Source organism: Chaetura pelagica, unplaced genomic scaffold, assembly GCF_000747805.2.
Source record: "Chaetura pelagica isolate M959 unplaced genomic scaffold, ChaPel_1.0 scaffold178, whole genome shotgun sequence".
Taxonomy (NCBI): Eukaryota; Metazoa; Chordata; class Aves; order Apodiformes; family Apodidae; genus Chaetura; species Chaetura pelagica.
This window is the reverse complement of record NW_009954505.1, coordinates 3569258-3590875: the sequence shown is the minus strand read 5'-3', so window position 1 is coordinate 3590875 and position 21618 is coordinate 3569258. Positions and strand designations below refer to the sequence as shown.

Below are 21618 nucleotides of genomic sequence, written 5' to 3'. Positions count from 1 at the left end.
TGGAGAATAACTTCAGGCAGATGTGACTGATATAATTGCACCAGCACCCATTCTCCACAGGAACTTGACTTTTCTGGACCTCTCCCAAGCCTACTTGATTTTGCAGTAATTTACAGGGTATGTGAAGAAATGTACAGTGCTTTAGAAGGAAGATGAGGCTTTTAATGTACCTTGTGTGATACAAAGCATAGGAGTCTGTGAATAGATTAAAATATCAAATACTGTGTTTTGGCTCAGAGTGGACAGAGATGTTAATTTGACAAATAAAACAGACTTTTTCAAGGAAACATCTCTTGAGCCTCTCTCTTCAGCAGAATAGAAGATTCCACTGGCCCTAAGATGTGATCTTCCAAAAATATTTAATTAGTCATAGGTTCCATTAGTATAGTAAAAATCTAGGTTAATGTGACCTAGGAGCCCCAGATCCCTAAGGCCCCAGAAGAAGTCAGGATGAAGGAAGAGTTTGCTTTGGTAGATGAGGATTGGTTCAGGGATCGGTTAAGCAATCTGGACATCCATAAATCAATGGCTCCGGATGGAACACACCCATGGGTGCTGAGGGAGCTGGGGGAGGTCATTGCTAGGCCACTCTCCATCATCTTTGGTAAGTCATGGGCAACAGGAGAGGTGCCTGAGGACTGGAGGGTAGCAAATGTCACTCTAGTCTACAAGAAGGGCAAGAAGGAGGACCTGGGTAACTATAGACCAGTCAGCCTCACCTCCATCCCTGGAAAAATGATGGAACAACTTGTTCTTGGCACTATCTCTAGGCATATCAAGGGTGAGGGGGTCATTAAGAGCAGTTTTCCCTTGGTTTTACCAAGAGAAAGTAATGTTTGACCAACCTTATAGCGTTCTATGAGGAAGTAACGAGGTGGATAGATGATGGTAGGGCGGTAGATGTGGTTTATCTCGATTTCAGTAAGGCGTTTGACACTGTCTCCCACAGCATCCTCATAGATAAGCTGAGGAAATGTGGTCTTGATGGTCAGGCAGTGAGGTGGATCATAAACTGGATGAAAGGAGGAAGACAGACAGTTGTGGTCAATGAGACAGAATCTAGTTGGAGGTCTGTAACCCGGTGAGCACCAGGAACATTTTGGGAGCTTGCAGGCTGCCAGGGTAAAAAACCTGCTTGGAAGGAGCAGCCCTTACCGTCTTGTTAGAGGCTTTCTTCTTTCATGTGGTCTTAAACCCTTCACCTCATACTAAAAAAAAAAAAAAAAAAAAAAAGAAATGGGTGGCATGTTCCCATATTAAGGTGAAATTCACCAGTGCTAATTTCCTGAGTCACTGCTGAACTGGCTGCTCTATTCCTATAAAGCATCACAGCTATGTGTAAAGAAGCTTACTGGTGTCCCCAGAGCAGAATATTAATGAAGGGCTGGTACCAGAGCTAGCAAGCCCTTTCTCTCTGTGTTCAACAGGCTTGGGTGGGCTACTGGTTGAGCTGTGGCATTGCAGTGGTGCCGCTTGCTGCTTGCTTGCAGTAACTGGGAGATAAGGTAGAGGGTGTAGAGTTAGCTCCAGAGTTAGATTTGCTTTTGTTAGTTTTTATCTGAAAAAAAAAAAAAGGCAATAATGCATGTGTCCATGCAAAATTCAGTTAAGGAATATTTATTTTACTTGCAGTAATTCCTAAAAGCCCCACATACCTCTTTGTTTTTGTGCTCTGTGGGAGAGAGGACATGTTTACAGTCTTTAATATTCTTTTCTCTCAATGTTTTCTAATGGGTATACTTCTTGCTTCCCATTCCTCTTTCAAAATTTAATATCTCTGTTTGGAATTTTTTATGGTAGACATATCAGTGATATTTTTGCTTATGAAAATGCTCATCTCAGAGAAATAGATAAAATTCCCCCAAATACTACCGTAAAGACCTGTGTTTATCTCTCTGTACCATTTTGACTGTAGAACATTTTGGACATCATATGTTCATGAAGATTGAATTGCATACTTCTGTACTTGTAAAGTTTTTTGGCTTTATCAGGGTTGGAAAGGAATTAGTTTCTTAGTATATATTGTCTGGTTGTGGATTCTGTTCTCTATCACTTTTATCTATAAACGACAACAGCTTTTTAGAAAAATGTAAACATGTACTTGCAGTTTTGCAAATAAGGTTTATGTGACTGTTGCTGCTTTAATTTTACTTGAATTAAACTAGTCAGCTCGTCTTGTATCACCATGCAAACCTTTAGTTTGAGCTGACTAAATCTAGCTAATCAACAGGTAAGGGGAAAAATGAGGGTACAAATTCCAGTAGTCAAATACTGGGCTAATGCAGAACTTTGCATATGTGGCCCATGTATATAGATATATAAAATAAGATAAATATCATAAGGATATTGAGCATAGTATGTGCATAGAGTGTACAGATGTACGGATTAACTTTATTATGGTTGACTAGTGACTTAAAAAAATACTGTGATGGAAAGCTTCCTTGATGAACTCAAACATACTTTGCACATCAGAAGAAAGTGTTTAATGTGTAGTTCCTCTGAGCTGTATTCCTAGAGGGTGCTGCATATTTGTGAATTATTTTTGTCTCATCTATATATATAAATATAGATGAATATACGTACAGAGTAATAGGGGTGTGTGTGTATACACAACTGTATATACAGATTGTATGAGTGCATGTATATAGGCAAAAAATATGGAAACATGCTCAAAGATACTTATATACAACAGGATGCATAGCTGCTAAGTAAGATGTTACTGATTTTCATAATAAGGAGCTTCAGCCAATGTCTTTTGAAGTCAATGGCTGTCCTTTGCAGATATATGTGCAGAACAGAATTGTAAGTGAATAGGTAAAAAAATGAGTATGCAGTGAAGGTACAGATGTTGAAATTTAAACGGAAAGTAGGCACTTAAAAGGAGAATTAAATGCATTAATATGAAGTCTGCCATGTTGCGATAGAAGGCAGGTTGTTGGATTTGTCTTCACAGCTCAGCTGATGTACATCAGAGTTCTTCCATTATCTACAGCTGCGTCAGGTTATACCTACTGACAAGTTTGATAGTTATTTTTAACATGGCTGGAGTGAAACTCAAATTATTTTCTTTCTTTCACTGTGGTGCTAAAATGTGCTCTTTGATGATGCTTTGAATTCTTAAATTCTTGTTCAAAGTTAACTGTCACTCTTTAAGCTTGTTTGTGTGCTTGCCCTTGTCTTTGTCTGATAATTACTTCTCTCACCTAAGCTAAATACCAGCTAAGAGAATAGCCTTTTGTGTATGTTATCACAGGTGGGAGATAGAACAGCTAAAGCTTTTGATTTGCTTTCCAAGCATAATTGGTACCTTACAGAGACATAGCATATCTCATGTTGTTTTTCTGTATAAATTTTAGCAGGTACATTGTTATTATGGCTTTTCAAAAACATGAAACATCTTGTCATTTAGTCAACCATGGTCTAAACACATCTTCATAAGGAGGGGATGAGATATGTCAGAAAACAGAAGGGACTCTGCTTGTGTATTCTCTGCACAGCTTGGTGGAGCTGTCCTTTAATTAGCAAATTGAAGGAGATAAAATGCGTCTTGTCACAGACCTGGGGAGTTCTGCATGTCTGACTGATTGATGGGGGAAGGAATGAAGTGATGACTGAGTACTGCACAAAGAAAGCAAACTGGGGCAAGCAGACGAGCTTTTATTTTTTTAAAAATTTTATTCTTTCCTGCTTTGTGCTTTTGGTTACTGGAATCCTAATGTTTTCGCAACAATACTTGGTTAAATGGTTTCAGACAGAATTGACTTTTTGTTTTGCGTGTCTGTACTCCTTTTAAGGAATGCTGCTCTTAGGAAAACAAAGATACTTGAAAGGCTATAGAAGACCAAGAAAACGGCCTTTAAGAAAAGAGCACCTGAGTCGTTTTTCCTAGCAGTAAAAGGGATGATTCTGTTTATTAAACTGTGCAGACCATATGATGCTTCATATTTTTCCATTTGATTTCCTGTAGGGTGATTTCACTTGGAACAGCATGTCAGGGCGCAGTGTTCGGCTGAAGTCAGTTCCCGTCCAAAGCCTCTCGGAGCTGGAACGTGCTCGGCTGCAGGAAGTGGCTTTTTATCAGTTGCAGCAGGACTGTGACCTGGGCTGTCAGATTACTATCCCCAAAGGTAAGGGCTTGATAAACCATTTCTGTTTAGATTGTTAAGCCACTGGTTTCATACCACAGCAACAGAGGGGAGAAAAAACTGGATTGTTTATTGTACAGACATGGTCTTCTATTTCACTTTTGCTTAAACATAGTGACAACATAACTATGTCCAATTTGGGCCACCTGGGGTAAGATCATCTGATCAGGGACATATGTCAACAGGGTAGATAATCTGATATATTCATGCTAGGATGTCTTGATATGCAGTTGAGAAAAAAAAGGCTTTTCTTACACTGTCATCCAAAACTACGCATCTATGTAGGTCAGATAGATCATGTGGCAGAAATGGTTTTTTCTCTCTGTTATATCAGCTCTGGAGGAAGCCAAGCATCATTAGTGAGACAGCAAAGACATCTGCATCAAAGAAGATGAATCCTACCCAAGTTTTTCTAAAAACACTGGTGCTTATTTCCTAGAAAACAAGTTAATTTTCAGTATGAAGTATTGAACTCCTAAGGAGCAGAAGATTAACTGAAAAGGAGAAGCTCAGCTATCGGAATCCTGATGCAGGATATGTGCATTTAGTAGACCTGTACTTGGGTTCCTGTGGAAGAGATCTAAACACTAATCTAAAAATTTCCATTGTTTCCTGTAAGCTGTTGTGCTGTGGTACAATCATCTGCAAATCTGGCTTTCCTGCTGTTTCTTTCCAACTGTTATATACATATTTAAGGAATAATAAGAGACCGCTGAATTCTCACCTTTGGCTCTGAGCAGAGGTATGGTTTGGCAGCATGTAGAAAGTGATGCCACAAGACCAGTTTTTGAGTAATTCAAAGTTAAGGAGAAAAATGTTGTCTAGTCAATGAAAATAATGGTTTGGAGAAGAACACCCATGAAAGACATAAGCTTGGGTATTCATCAGCTTTTTAAGATCTGCAGGAAAATCCTGCCAAGACCAACAAAGTCCCACTTAGCAATTACAGCAGGGTATCATTTGGTAGTGAGATGGCTCTGATCAACTTCCTCAAGCCCCTCCATGGCTCCCCTGGTCCCTCAAAAAATGCTCCATCAATAACAAAAAAAAAATTACAGGACATTCATATGAGGAACTGGATCACTAAGTGCACTGCAGTATTTTCTGGCAGTCTGAACTGCTGCTGGCAGTTCCAGTGGGAGATTAATATACATATATGGAGGTAATACCATCTAAGAAAATAGCCTATACATATTCATATTCATAAACTTTGAGCTTTGGAGAATGAATACTAGTTTTGTGTTCTCCTTGCTGTTTCCTACTGGAGCTACCACGAAAGGCAAATCATCTGGGAAAGTTCAGTCAAGCCACTGTTTCTCTGCAAAATGCTTTGGAGTCACAGACAGCTTGGTACAGTGTTGCCAGGGCTTGCAGGCTGGGAGCTGTTGAATCTTTCAGGTTCAGATCACACACAAGAAAAGTTTTTATCTTCACAGCACATATATACATGGGTAAATAATGAATTAATCTAAAATTATCTCATTACCTAAAAAATAATTTTAAATATATGGAGTCTGAAAAATATAGTTTCATGCATAAAACCTGAATAAGAATAATACAATCTCCAGTAAAACATCTTAAAATAAAAGGCACTTCACAAACTCAGGAACCCGAATTCCAGTTTGATCTGTTTTGCTGGCCACCTAATTTAATGTATCTTTTGCTTCAGTTTAGATGAGAAATAAGTTAGTTTTTCAGGGATGCTATTCAGATTAGATTTACCAGTGAGATTATTGATATGAGGCATAATCTTTCACATCTGCTTACTTGCTCCGAATGACTAGGTTATGTACTTTTCTGTGTTCTGAGAATAGCCAATGCAATTGGGGTTTAAAATGCTGTAGTACAATCTGTTGAAGGAAGTGAAAGTAGCAGCTAGAATTAAGGTGCATCTACTATTTAACTATCCATCCTGTTTCTAATGCTGGCACCAATTTTGATTTACCAGAATATGTGTAAATAATGATCATTTTTCACTTCATCATGTTACAACTGTGCCAGCACTTTGGTAGGAGATTAGGCCCTTTGCAAAAAACTTCTGACATTTGTTGATTGATGTTCTCATCAATCTTTAATGACGTGGAATAAAAACCTATGGTAAGAGGGTGCAGGTAGCCATCCAGTTGATTGTCTAACATCACAGGACTGTGTAAAGGGAGATTTTCAAGTTTTAGCAGTGTGAATAGCTGTGTGGAACAGGCTCAGTCACTTTGGGCACACAGGAATACAAATAACATAGAAGAACTCCATCACAACATCTTTACCTCAAGTTATAAAAACAGAATCACAAAATGGTTTGATTTGGAAGGGACCTTTTAAAAGTCATCTAGTCCAACTCCTCTGCCGTGCATAGGGACACCTTCAACTAGAACAGATTGATGGATGCCCTTTCCAACCTGGCCTTGAAAATGTCTGGGGATGGAGTATCCACAACTTCTCTGGGTAACCTCTTCCTGTGTCTCATCACCCTCATCATAAGTCTTTTCTGCCTTATGCTCAAACTAAACCTACTATCTTACATTTTAAAGCCATTGCCCCTTTTCCTGTCAGTACAGGCTCTGTTAAGAAGTCTCTCTTCATCTTTCTGATAAGAAGAACATTTTAAGTATTGAAAGAAGGTTTCCCTGGAGCCTTCTCCAGGTTGAAAAACCCCAACTCTCTCATGCTTTCTTCACAGGAGAGTTTCTTCCAGTCCTTGGATAGTTTTCTTGGCCTCCTCTAGACCTGTTCCAACAGGTCCATGTCTGTCATGTGCTGGGAACCCCAGATCTGGGTGCAGCACTGCAGAAGGGGGTCTCTGACCTGCTGGCAGGGTCTGACCCCTCCCTTGACCTGCTGGCCACACTTCTTTTGATGCAGCCCAGGACACAGTTGGCTTTCTGGGCTTCAGGAGCACATTGCCAGCACATGTTGAGCTTGTCATCCACCAGTATCCTCAACAGACTGAAGGCTGTTAAGTTTCTTCTAAAAAAAAAAAATTAAAGAAAAATAAAGAAAACACCAACATTTTAAAGAAGGCATAGATCTGAGGGAGCTGTCAAGGTCTGGAGAGATCCAGGCATAGAAAGATGTGCTCTACAGCTTCTACTTCAGAGAATGCTGCATGTAAATACTCAGGAGCAGAGGTTAGTGGGATAACTATGTATTAGAAAAAACAGCAAGCAGTTTTAAAAGTTGGTATTCTTTGTACTTCTTTGAGTGTTCTTCAAAACTTGTGAATGACTGACATCAGAACGTGTTTGTGCCTGCTGGGCATTTGCCTCCTGCACGCATTTGAGTAATTACATTTACTAGCATAAGTTTTGTGGAAAGTCAAAATTCATTGTTCTTGAGTAACAAAGGTTTGTGCCAGACATGCTTGCCTGGAAGTTAAGTCCAAGTACAGAAACATCTGCCATATCTTTATAGTCACAGTCATGTCACTATTGATTGCTTCTTCATAGTGTTTCTGTTCACCCATGGTTAGAAGCCCCCTTTGTCACAGCAAGTGCAGCTAGTTAGCTCTTTTAGGGCACATCTGGCTATTCCCACACTCATAGAGGAATGCATAGAATGTAATACCTCATATGTAATCCCTCTCCTCTGCTCTGTTGTGGCCATTACCATTAATGAAGTGCGTTAGAGACATCTCTTAGTTAAATACCCTGTGGTCACAAAGAGAGGACCACCTTCCACAGGAATTTATCTAACCAGCAAGTAGTTTAAAATACACTACAATTGCACTGCAGTAGGAAATGGGAGTTAATTCAGATTGATCAAGAGGTATTATTATTTGTATTGTACAATTCTGGCAACATTTCTTTGCAGTCACTGTTAGAATGTACTGTTTTTCTCATTTCAGGGAAGTCAATCTTCTCTTTATTATAGAAGAAAAAAAACAAACTACGATTAAATTAACTTTCTATGTGCTTATGTTTTGATGACCTTCCAGTAGTGTGTCCTTGTATGCTAGTAGTTAGAAAAATGAGGAGCTCATTTTTTGTTAATGGTCTCCAGGTATCTCTTGAGCACAGAAGGTAACCACATGGTTATGACTCTCCTCTCTTTCACAGTCCTGTTCCACTTCCCTAAGCCTGTGTTTGGGAGCACTGTCAGGCACCTCAGAGTGCTCTCAAACCAAATGAAGAATTAGGGCTCCAGCCCTAGTTCAGCTCCTCAAGCATCTTGACTGTGTTTTAAGGTATGATGTGAGCCTATTGATAGGGACTCAGATGAGATTTGGCAGTCAGTGGTCACAGTTGGGAATTGTGCAGCGAGAGAATGAATGAGGTGGGAGGAAGTTCAATACTAATTTTCAATATTGCTTAGGTAGTTGTGCATTTACCAGTAGGACATCCAAACATAAATGGCTTAGCTGCTTTTTGTGGTCACTCATTCAGATAATAAATGAGGGGGAAATTCATGGATAATTAGGAAGTTAATGAAGTTTGTACAAATACAGCCATGGAAAAAGAGGGGATGAGAGCATGTCTAGAAAAGAAATACTACCTGCAAACAGTTGAATCTATGTGGCCTATATTCTGCAGCATCTGTTTGCACATACTTTTTTTGTTCTGAAAACTGAGACATACCTATCGGAGACGTGGGAAAAATATTTAAGTAGTACCCATGTTCAGATGAGTAGACACCCTGTGGCTGAATTGCTATAGAAAACTTGATCATCCCATTGAAAGTCACAAAAACCTATTATTTGTAATTGGCTTAGAAGTGATTCAGCATGTGATCGAGCTCATCACATAGTACGCTGGCCAAAGACTTGTTTAACAGTGGCTCATGCTAAATGGCAGTACATCTCAGCAAAAATGGGGATACTTGGCCCAAGTTCCAAACTGGATACTCAGCAGATATTGCAAAGTATTGCCTTGTGTTTGTTTGCTTCTTTTTCTTTGGCCTAAGTAATTGTACGGATTGAACTGTTGCTGTCATTAACGTGGTGTGATAACAACTGTCTGCTGAGTCGAGCTATCTTTGTTATTTCTATGGGTTCAGTGAAACCCTGTTTTGTTCATTTGAGTTTTGTCCTTTCCTGATGTTGATGCTCATCTGCTGCACAACTGGGGAATGTTTGTTCATTTCTGTAGAGCAGAAGCATGAGAAATGTATATTTTCTCGTGCACTTGTTTCCTTGTGTGAAGATAGGCACAAATTTGCCCAGTATGATATCTGGAGCTCTGGGGAAGGGTTGTGGCTAGCAGAGGACTTAAAGAGTTATGAGCACATAGAAGTCTTGTGGGCTAGGAATTGCCCCCAGGGAGTTTCCATTCTCTTTCCTCTTGCCTTTTCCATAGCCAAATACAGATTTGCTTCTTGACAAAGGAGAAGTGCTAATTCCTGAAGTCCGGTCTGGGAAAACAATTCAGTCAGTGTTGTTGACTACTCAAAAGTAATATTCTTCCATTTCATTTTTTTGAAAAGTTACAGAAAAATCTACAGGGATTTCTATACAGGCACCAGAAAACAGCTATATTGCTACTCATGTCTGTTTAATACTGCTTTTACTTTTATAAAGCAGAGGTGCTTTATAAAGCATGAATAGTGCTTGCAACCACAGCACTACCCAAAATGGCTTTTAGAAAGACAGCATTCCACTGATTCCTGCTCAACTCTAGCTGCTAGGGCTGGGATGGGGCATCGGTAGGAATCCCCTGACAATACAGAGTGAACATATTGGTCTAGTGAGGAAGAGAAGGATTTTAATAGATGAAGAGAAAGAAGGTTTTTTACACAAAATTGTTTTACCCTATTCAGAGGTTTTGTGTTATAAAAGCATACTTCATGTTACTACTTGTGGTTATTTATTTTGCTGTTTATGGGTAGATGATCATTTGTTATTGATTCATATGCTGCCTGCCTCGTGGTCTCCACTGCTGGAGGAAGAAGAAACCAGTAGGCAGGAATTCATGTGAGTAGGTACCAGTTTTTCCTCACATGGCAATTGTGCCCTTGTTCAAACTTTGTAACCAAGAGCACACAGACCAAACTGCTCCCTTTTTTGCTCCCCACCTTCTTAATTGTCAGACCACAATGGTACTTCTGAGAGTTACCAGGCTAAATTAGCAAGATGTTGTTTAGGCATGTGTGTTACCAGTGCGCACACAGTACAACTTGACCTTAAAACTGACTTGAGACACCAAAAAGAGAGAACAGGCACACAGAGCACATATCTGCTTGTCTGTTTGTTTTAGTTCGATTTGTTTTGACAAGCTTGGGGCAGGCTATGCTTATTCATCAAGACATCAAACCAAAATTGTGAAGCTTTTTCATATGCATTAGTCTGGAGACTATTGTTTTACAGCTGCAGCTGATGATTGCAGCTGCATGGTGGAAATTACCTGCCGGAAAGCAGTATCTTACCTGGATTACTAATAAAAAATCAAAATAGATGCACGTTTATATTTTTGTGCTTGAAAGGTGGTTGTTGCAGTAGTTACAATGAGGACACCTACCTGTGCTTATTATGCTTATTTATGCATTGGAGTTCCAGCTATAAATCAAGGCTCTCTTTTGATGTAGACAACTGTGCAGTGGTTTTGGCCACCAGAACTTCGTTTTGCCACAAGCTAGGAGCAAGGCAACAGTGAGTGAGACCCAGGACATGTGTGGATAGCTTAATCAATGAGGGACTTCTCAATACAGAGGAAGTAGTGACAAGAAGGATGAGGCCTGGCTGGAACAATCATTGCCCCTCAGTTCCAGAAGGGTTCAGCAAATCAAAATAAATTCTGTTTTGAAGAGAGTGCTGTCCCTTGCCTCACTGATTTGTAGATTGAAATGTTCCCTGAATCCCCTAAGAAGAATATGGACTCAAAGAGTGGATCATTTTATAGCTGTGTTTAATCTTAATTTAGCATTTCTGTCAGCTTAAGGTAGCATCAGCAGATCTATCAGCTTAAACTTGCAGAATTTATGAGGTCTCTAGATATTTTCATCTTCATCCTGAAGTGGATGACAGTCAAAGTGACTCTTAAACATGGTCAAAGAGAAGATACTGAAAGGACTCAGAAGGACAATGGATCTGAAAGGGTTCTTGTCATGAAGTTGTAGGACTAATCAATTATCAAACCCCAAAGTAGAGGAAAACTACCTAGGAAAAGGTAATCTCTTTTATTCTCAAAAAAGGAGAAATAAATTAAAAATTATACTAGATTCTCCTAGTAAACTTTGGTAATATTAATTTATTGTGGATGGAGTAGAACTCGAGTCAGCAAGGGAAAAATGCTATCTAGGTTTTGCACAAATCTTCACAGAATCTCATTGTTTTATTTTTTAAATGGTTTTTGTTCTAACTGCCTAAATTATTGCAGACAAGAATTTCACATGTGAGAAAGTTGACATGGGAGTTTTTTACTCATCTGTGCACCAGATCAGATCCAGAAGCCTGGTCTGACTCAATTAACAGATTCTATGAGAACCTTAGAAGTACTTTTTACTTTTCATGTGTCATCATTTTCTTGTTGTTAAAAAAGGTTGATTCCCAGTATTAACCTATGTTTCAGTAGAGTGTAACACAGATACTATGATTCTATTTTTTGTAGGAAAACTTAGCACAAAAATTCAGGCCTGTAACTTCAAAATCACTTGGTGGAATATCTTTATTCCAGTCTCATTTCAAAATACGAGATATATGTATTGAAGACTGAATTCTGAGGTTGGGGTAATCCAGGACTGTTAACAGATGAGATGCAACAGTTTGCAGTGCATGCAAGTAGGTTGGGCTAAGGCCAGAACATCCGTCTATGGCGAATTATCTTGCTTTTGTTGGCTTGGGTCACAACATGAACATTATGTTGATGTAGTGTTTTGGTTTTAACATGCACCACATACCAAAGTGTATTTTTACACTTTGGTACGAGTGTTGCATATGTTTACTTTGTACCTTTGGCTTGTTTTAATGTTTCTCAATTATTTTGGAGTGAACATCCAAAGGTGAGCCACTGAACTTGTCTTCACTTACCCAAACTGACAAAAGGTGTGTTACCCAGGTAATTTAGCAAGTGTACCAAAAAGTTTTACACTTTGGTACGAGTGTTGCATATGTTTACTTTGTACCTTTGGCTTGTTTTAATGTTTCTCAATTATTTTGGAGTGAACATCCAAAGGTGAGCCACTGAACTTGTCTTCACTTACCCAAACTGACAAAAGGTGTGTTACCCAGGTAATTTAGCAAGTGTACCAAAAAGAGATTGTCTGCCTTTACTAAGACTGTTCACTGTGTTGATGCCATCTATGACAAGAATGTATAAGTTATTGTTAACAGCAACTAGGACGTAGAGAGTAGTTTTGGTAATTGCAGCAAATATTCCACTGTCTGAGGGAATCTGTTATTTTAGACTTACTGGGATAATTGGGGAGATAAAAGGTTATCCTTAATTTTAGTGCCAAATCTGTGATTCTATGTTATAAGGTTTGGTTTAGAAACCTAAATGCAGTCCCAATCATTTAAGGGAAGGTACTGCTTATTCTGCTTAAACATATGCTGTTGTATACTTTTGTATGCAAGTTTTGTAGCCATTTCCACCAGGTGTGTGGTGCTGGGCATCTGCTCATCCTAAGTGAACATGAGGCTCCTGGGTGACTTGCTCTAATAAGGTGAACTTGAAGGAGCAGAGCTGGATAAGTGTGATTACAGACTGAGCACTGAGACAAACCCATATCCAAAATGGAAGAAAGCTGGGCTTTCTGAATTTTTATTGTTCATTGGTGCACTTTGCCCCCAAGACATTCCAGTTAAGCTCTGAATAAAAGCGGGAATTCAGAGTTATGCAGTCTCTGCTTCTTGTTTATTTTGGCAAGGAGTAGTTTTTTGATCTGTTTTTCTACTTACATTATTCATAGTTGTATTTCATTATCCATTTTCCTTAACACTGAGAGTGACTGTGATTTTTATCTGGACTTGCATTTTTGTGAGGACTCCAAGCTGCTCATTGTTTGTAATCACAGACCATGTTATATACTTTATAGACTGTTACAGCAGTGGAACGTGTCTAAGTAAACTGTGGACTACACTTTGTGGAGCTATGGGATGACAGACTGGATGCTTTTGAGTTGGCATCAGTATATCTTTAAAGTGAAGAGGCTTTTTGCCACCACTCTTAATGCTGACCTCTGCCAGTTCTTCTCATATAAGTACTATCTCTAACATGACCTTGTGAGTCCCTGAATTTTCTTTCAGTGAAGCACCATTCATAACAATTATATTAAAGACAAGCAAAACTCTGAGCTAAATTCTCCTCCTTTATGCTACATCAGTAAATCTTGGATTTGCTGTATCAGACTTGGTCAGAGATGAAGACTGTGTATCTTGCTGATTTTTATATTGAAGGTCACCCTTCCCCCTCCTCCACCCCAGTTAAAAATGTCCATGGTAAGGTGGTTTTTTTCTGAGCATTTTTTATCCTCCTGGGAATATAAAAAGAATATCTCTCAGTATAGAAAAAAACAAAATAAAACTGACTTAATGTTTTAAGCTGGGAGAAGTCCCAGCTGCTGCAGGGTAGATGTTGTGGGAGCTTTTCCAGCCATGTACTCTGCTACACAGGAGTTTGTCAAAATGAAGGTGACAGGAGCTTTTCCAGGCAAGGAGAAAAGGGAGCCAAGAAAATACCTGTGTTGTTTGTTGTTGTTGTTGTTTTTTCTCCCAATAAGGAAATTCACAGAAATTCTTCTTGAGGCTTTTTGCCACCATTGAGACAAGAACAAAATGGAAATACATGAAGCTTGCAATAATGCCATTTTTCTAATGGTAGAATAGTGGAAATAATTTATTATCTTTAAAACTGAAGAAAATTTTTAGTGATTTTTAAAAGATTTTATTGTGAGGCAGGTTTTTAAATAAAAGACTCTATGTATTACTCAGCAAATCAGTTTCCAAGATTTTCTTGTATCACATAGCAGGTTTCACATGTCTGTTTATGTAACAGAAACTTTATCCAGTATATCTATGAGTTAGAGACAGGGTGATAGTTTTAAAAGCAAACAATCTCAGTCACTACAAAACTCACTACGAACAACGAACGTCTCTCCCTTTAATGATAAGTTTGTATTTTGGTAAACAGGAGCTTTGATCAGAAAGCAGCATGCATTTTCTTCAGAGCTATATGAATACAGAACAGAAGCAGAAAATGCTTCTTGGTAAATCAATGGCACCAGTAACGTGCACAAGGAAAAATGAGTTTATAACCAACACCCTTAAAAGAAAGATTTGTGAAACTCAGGAGAATATATGTGTTACATAGGTGTGTTTTATGAAGGTGGAGGAAAGGAATGGAGATGGATGTTGAAGGAACACTTTGCTGCAGAGCTCATTGGACAAGAGTGCCAAAAGGCAGGAGTTTTTCAGTGGCTATCACAATGAAGGGAACTTAATGAAACTCCAAAGATAAATAGGGAAACATTCCAATCCACATTTCCATATACACATACCATGAGACAAAGTTACAGGAGATGGAATAATGACCAGAGGTCTTCATTATAAGGACAAGTGCTTATTTAAAGGCTGGCTGTTGTGGATTTATGGTTCCAGTCTAGGACAACTGACAGCTGTCAACTGGCTGCTGGACACTTCTACACTGTCAGCTCTCCACTTAAGACAACTGTATGCTGATTGGCAGATGGTGCTTGTTCAGGCAACTCAATCAAACATGAGATATTTTCTAAAATTAGTATTTAAAAATTTGAGTTAAAAACCATCAAAACACAGTTTTTAAAACTGTTCAGGACTGCAAACTGAAATGAGCTGGCCGTTCTAGGTTTGATTAATTGCCCTTATGTCATTGTTAATTTTTTGTGTTACTGTGTGATTCATGCAGTTAAACTGCCCCATAATACATACAGTTTCCTTGCAAAAATCAGAGCACTGTGAGCAGGGCTGCGTGCTCCTTGTGGTCCTGTTCACACTGCTGAACAAGCACCATATTGCCTCCCTTGACCTGCTGGACATGATTCTTTTGATGCAGTTTAGGACATGGTTAGTTTTCTGGGCTCCAAGTCTATATTGCTAGCTCGTGTTGAGCTTTTCGAAGTCCTTTTCCTCAGAGCTGTTCTCAGTCTGTTCTTTTAATTATATTTATACACAGCATTCACAAACTGAAGGCAGATATCATCTTTGAATTCTCTTAAGGGTTGCTTTTGGTGCAGCTCTGCTCATGCTTGTCTGTAAGACCTGCAGTTTCCTGCACAGTTGCAGTGCAGTGGCCTGGGGCAGGAGTGGAAAGCAGCTCCTTCCCAGTTCTTCTCTTCAAAGAGGTGGACTGTGCTGACAGCCCCCTCCCTCCAGCTGTGGCTTCTGCAACCCTGACCTTGCTCCAGAGCCTGAATCCTGCATCCTCTGTTTACTAATGATTGGCTCTCTAACCCTTAAATACAGTGCACCTGTATTTGCCCACTAGTTAATGCAAGTCCCTTTTGAAAGAGAATCCTGGATTAATGTATTTGAAAATACCAAAGTAGTTTCCAACATCTGCATTGGAGACTATTTAAAACCTTATATATGCTTGGTAAAGTGTAGGCAAGTGGAGCTGGGATGTCAAGTTTTCTTACGATTCCTCTGTGCACACAAACTGAGTAGTATTTGCTGTCTGAATCAGAGCATTGCCCAAGGGTACACTTTTTTTTTTTGTAAGGAAGGGTTCGAACCCATGTCATTACAGTTACAGGCTATAACTATATCCTGCTGTTCTCCAACACACATTTTTAGTACCTGAAGTTGAGACATGACTCTTTCTGATAGACCTGGAGAATAGGGTTCAATAGAAGTGGTGCTTTTTTCACTCTAATAGATATTATTCTGGTTTAGAATGGAACTTTTTAGATATTTTTTCCTAAAAGACAGGACAGTCTACTGATAGTATGCTCAGCTGGTGCAAATTAGTGTATCACCTTTGACTTTTGAATAGATGTGCAGCATCAAAAATCTAATAATATCTGGTAAGCAAATTATGAGTTATTAGAGTTATGCGCTGTGTTTTTTTTCTTCTAAATTTGGACCAGAATAACAAAATGTTGCTATAAAATGTTATTTGATTAATAAAATGCAGGTCCCTCTAGGATTGCAGCTCTCTTTTGAAGGAGATGAGGTTTCTGCCAGTTTTACCTTCTAGGCAGGCTCCACAGCAACTTATGAATACATCCTTGATAAAGAATTTAATTAATATACCAGTATGACCAAAATCTTACTGTGCCATAATAAGGAGGTCATGTATACTGTAGGATTTAAACTTCCAGCAGTTTATTTGGACTTTGTGATTCCTGTGTTTCATTTTAACAATCGGAATGCCTTAGCCCAAAGGGATTGAAGCCTGTATCTGAAGAAGATGCATTAACCACAGGTTGCCAGAGTCCAATGGGCTGAGGAAGAAGAGAATAAAAAGCAAACTTTGGTCTGACAGTTGTGGGTTTGCCTAAGTGCTGGTATTATATACACTGTGTATTGCTGAAAACATAGTTTCCTGTGCAGCTGGCTTTCCTCACACCCCAGCCAGTTTCTCACCATTGCCTTGAGCAAGGTTTAGGTCAGGCAACCCTCCTGCCTGGAGGGCTGTAACACTTTGGCTCTTGTCTCACTTGTGCGCAGTCCATGGAGAGCAGCAGCCTTTCTCCTGAAAAATGGGCTTTGACTTCAGCTCTGCCCTTTTCACAGTTTCTTCTGCTATAAACACATTCAGAGTGAATTTTCCAGAGAGGAAAATACTGAAGCTTGTTTGCACATCAAAGAAAGCAACAAGTAAAAGGGAAGCTGTCTCTGGGTGTGTTTCTGGTGCCTGTGGTGAGCAGCCCAAACCTGGCTCCATGGACTAAGCACACGTGAGCCAGCTGCCACCTGGAAGGTCATGGCTGCAGCTGAGGGTTGCACTTGAACAAATATGGCATTTCTTCCATCAGCTGCAGGCTGGCAAGCACAAAAGAGTGTTGATTTAAGTCAAAGTGAAATGAAGAGAGCAACGCAGGCCCTAAGGAGAGGCAGTATGAGAAACAGGGAGATAGTCTGAAGCTTCTGAAGGAATATAATAGTCTGCATTGCTGATGGAGATCTTGTGTCTCTACTGCTGAGGAAAGGTGAAACAGAGAAGAAGAGTGATGGGAAATACTTATAGGCTCAGCCCTTCTGTTTTCATACTGTTTTATAATCCAAAATCTGAAGCTCCCAGTTCTCTGGTTGAAATTGTTTACTTGCCATCTATGGTGCAGCTGTCAGTTCTTCCAAATTTACTGTGTGAGGACACAGCATTTCAACAACAAGTTAATCTAAATAAGTATTTCAAGATGGATGTTTACTTAGCCATTTCTGTGTCTAAATCTAAATAAGTATTTCAAGATGGATGTTTATAGACACAGAAATGGCTAAGTAAAACTAGCACTGCCTTCTTCAGTAGAGCAGCCCCAAGTGTGCATTCAGGAGCAAATTTGCTGTGTATAGTGAACCAAAGAAGCAACTTCAGCCTTGACTGTGGTGCAACTGTCCATGAATGAAGCACAGTCTCATCTTTATTGTGCTCTGTCAACAGAATTTAGCAGTGTTTTCTGATTGCAAAGTCTCTGTTACTTGCAGTATTGTACATGCAAGAGAGATGGTAGCTTGACATTCAGCTCCCAGACTGAGTGCAGGAGGCTGGCACTTGAGAAACGAGTCCCTGTCCTTGAGTGATGTGAACTGACAAGTCCTCAAGAGTGGTCAGGCTCAGTGCTTTGTGGTGCCATTTGTGGTAGTAATTTTCAAGATAGAGTGGATTTCATTTTTAGAAAATAATTTTTCTTTCTTTCTTTAAATGCAGTTAGATCAAATTTCTAATGCCTATAAAGGGAAAATGGCCGTGAATATACCTAGTACAAGTGTTTTAGAAATCTCACAGTATCAACTTTTTCACTTGTTTCTGTTTTGATAAATGAGCTATGGGTATGTTATTAATCTCTCACATAACTTTTCTCTTTATACTGTATGGAAATAAGCCTTAATTGTGAAACACAACAAATTTTCTTCCCTAAATGGACAAGAAACACGATTCAAAGGAAGCTGCCAATGGATGAGCAGGGGAGTTCTCTTACTCAGCAAGATCTCTTTTGTCAAAGACTCATTGAGTTAAATTAGTTTAAAGTCTCTGTTTGAATTTATGAACTATGTTTGTGATTAACATAAAAGTGTCTTTGCATGTAAGTCACATTCTACAAGCCCATGTATAAGGAAAAGAAGTGCTGAAGAATTGTATTTTTGTTACAAATTCACTTCAAGCTTGTTGACAGAGTACTTAGAATCATCTGAAGCCTAATGCTATAACAGTGTCATAAATAGGACTTAGAAAGCTCAACTGTTGTTTTTACTGCATGTTATATTAATTATGAAACACAGATTAGGGCTTCACAGTAGAGTGATTATTAAGTACCATAATATGAAACTGTTGGCCAAGGATTCCTGAATGTTGACTTCAGGTGTGCTGCTAACTGTATCATCTTGAACAAGTTCTCCATAAGTAATTTGTGGTGCTTTTGTTTAAGCTGAGCAAAACCCTTATGTACAAAAAAGACGTTTTTATTTCCAAAACTTTAAAATTAGTAAAGCAGTACTGGAATTAAATAAGAGTAACAGGATTCAGTCTGCATTCTCTGTCTTCCAGTTATGTGTGGTGTTGGTAGGTGACTTTGTGCAAAGCAACAGATTGATCTGCCATTAAAAAAAAATACAAAGTTACCTTTCTTTCTTTTTTTCAATTCTTAAACCTGAGATTTATGTGTCCTCAGTGTGAAAATGGCTTCCTAATACCTGGTTTGTAGAACCACTTCGGCTGAAATTTAGGCTGTGAAATGGGCTATATAAAATCTGGAATATGAGAGTGTATTTGCTAATTAAACACTATTAATGATGGCATTGCACATGAATTTCAACCTTAACTCAAAATTTCAAACATAAAAATGTCAGAAGTCAAACTCCTCAATTCTTGTCCAAAGTCAGAGTGTCAGTGTAAATACTGTTGTATTCTGCAGGTTTTGTTCACTGATGGAGTCCTAAAAAAGATGGCCTAATTTTTCAAAAAGAGAAGTCTTTCGGCATTAATTGAACCTGCTCACCACTTCGGAAAAACAGGTCACATAACAATTTAATATGCACTCAGGAGTTTTATTCTAGACTTTTGGTCTTTTAAATATTTATCATATGAGTCTTAATAGATAGATTGCTAGAGAGTGATGTATGCACTGCAGTGAAAAATGCAGCAAACATATAAATTAGTAAGCATTGAACTAACCAACTTCATTACTGAAACAACTGACTTGTACAGCTGCCTGAGCAGCTTTTCTTCAGAAAAAAACAGAATGAGTTAATAGAGGAAAAAAAATAAATAAAAATGCAGCTTTACTTCTCTTGCCTCACTAATATTCTTGAGTGGAATCTGTTGGAGGAGCAGTACATTTTTGACCTACAGAAAGAAGACATTAAGTGATCATTGTATACTCTGAAGGCTGGATGAGAGTCCAACAGCATTTTTCACTTTGTGGTTTAAACACAATGAGAATAGTAGGCCATATTTAATACCACTTTTGGCTGATATTTTGGCTGATTATTTTCCATAAATATTTGATAATTAATTTGAAAATGTGCAGTAGGTATTATGCATGGGTAATAATGCTTTGCCTGTTTCCCAAGAATGCTTTGGATATTAATTATATTTTCCAAACACACTGCAAGTAATAAGTGCTAAGCATTAGTATTATGAATTGGATTCACTTCAGATGTGAAAATGCTAGAGCTGCACAAGTCCCTAAGCATGTCACGAATATTTTAGCAGTGTGCATGCCTGATGTAACACTAAATCAACAATAATTTCAAAACATACCTATTTTTACAGAATATAGATTGTAATTAATCATATCTTTTTCTGGGGGAGGAGCCAAACTGGAACTGACCTCCTGGGAGATCTCCTGGGCTTTAGCTTTTCACTGAGTCCTCTACTATTTTAATATGCAGCTCTTTCTCCTGTGATGGGATAAATTGTAAATGTAGATGGTTGTAGCTCCACTGCCTTCAGAGTAACTACACCCTTTGGTCCAAGGGAGGGGTCTCTCCTCTACTGCTCTGCAATCTCTCTACTCAGGAGTGCACAGGGTGGACTCTCTTCTGGTTTGTCCATTTCCCAAACTGCTTCCTGTGTTCCTCTGGGCCTGAGCATCACTTGTGTCCAAAATTCAACATTTGCAGAGCCAAATGCACAAATGTTGTTTCAGCCTGTCATTTACTGAGGAATTACTTCACTATTTGAGTTGAAAGAACCACCCACTAAGAACAAGATTAATGAGAAGGCATTGATTATTTGGCTCTAGAAGTTGTTCACCTGTTTTCTACGTGGATGTGAGTGCCATTTGTTCCCTTGTTTGATGTGAATAGCAATAGTTTTTCCAGCATTTCTATTGTATTTGACTATGGAGTGCTAAAGCTCTGCAGAATTTGCTGTTGTGTAATTATAATAGCAAAACACTATATTTTACATCCAATTTTACTTTGTTCTCATTTTTACATCTTAGTGGATTTCAGTAGAATGTCAGAATATCAATAGATGGGTCTTTGGAGAATAGAGGCTCAAGGAAATATAAGTCATTTATCAAAATACTACTGTGAATCAGTAATTTGAATTTATAACCTGAAAGATAAATTGAAAAATAAAGTTTATATAAAGGCAGAACACACTGGTAGCAGGAAACCCTGTCAAAACAAGCAGTGCTGTCAGGTGTATGTAAGCAGGCTACCCATTATTCATACTGCTAAGAGGTGAAAGAAGAATTTCTGTAGTAAACGCAGTCTTACCAACTGGAAATGTCAGAAGGTGTAAAAAGACTGGGCATATTAATCAATCAAAGTATGACTTTTAGTGGTGAACCTCTCATACAGCTATGAAAAAGGAGAATCTAATCTAGGTCTTATCAGGCAATGAATTACTGCCATTATATTTCTGAATCCTCATCTGCAATACCTTATCCGTTCTAGTCAGCCTTATTTCAGAGAAATGAATTCTCACCCTAGTAGGTGTGAAAAAAAGGGGAATCAACATAACCAGCAAATGGCAGGAGCTGGGTATCTTAGTTAAGCGAGAGCTGGGAGAAAATAAATGGAGAGTGCAAGTGCTCAAGAGAAGTCAATCAAACCACAGTTGCATAAGGTAAAGAGAGAGGTTAATTTTAAAGTACAAGCATATTGTTTGGCTATGAAAAAGTAAAATATTGTCCAGATGTCTGCTGAGTAGTGTTCTGGGTATGGCTTTCTATAGGAGTTGAGGGAAAACTATGGGGCAATGGCTTGTATTCTCTTGTGACTCCTAATTGCAAAGATAAGAGTTAATCAATGAAGATCCACTTCGCTTTCCTGTGGTATGTTCCCTATTTTAAAAGACCACTTAAGACACTGACTTACATAACTAGAAAAACGTGTTGAGGCAGACTGTTCGGTGACCTTCTTACCATAAAGGTGAAACACAGATCTGATATGTTCATTTTT

General features: G+C 38.7%; 1 protein-coding gene across 1 annotated transcript in view; it reads left to right on the top strand.

Moving 5' to 3' along the window:
- Positions 1–21618, top strand: part of ARHGAP6 (Rho GTPase activating protein 6) — a 119660-nt gene that overhangs the window by 50073 nt on the left and 47969 nt on the right. Inside the window, exon 2 of the mRNA XM_010004653.1 lies at positions 3968–4127. Coding sequence (XP_010002955.1) covers positions 3968–4127 — 160 coding nt within the window. The remainder of the gene's footprint in view (positions 1–3967; positions 4128–21618) is intronic.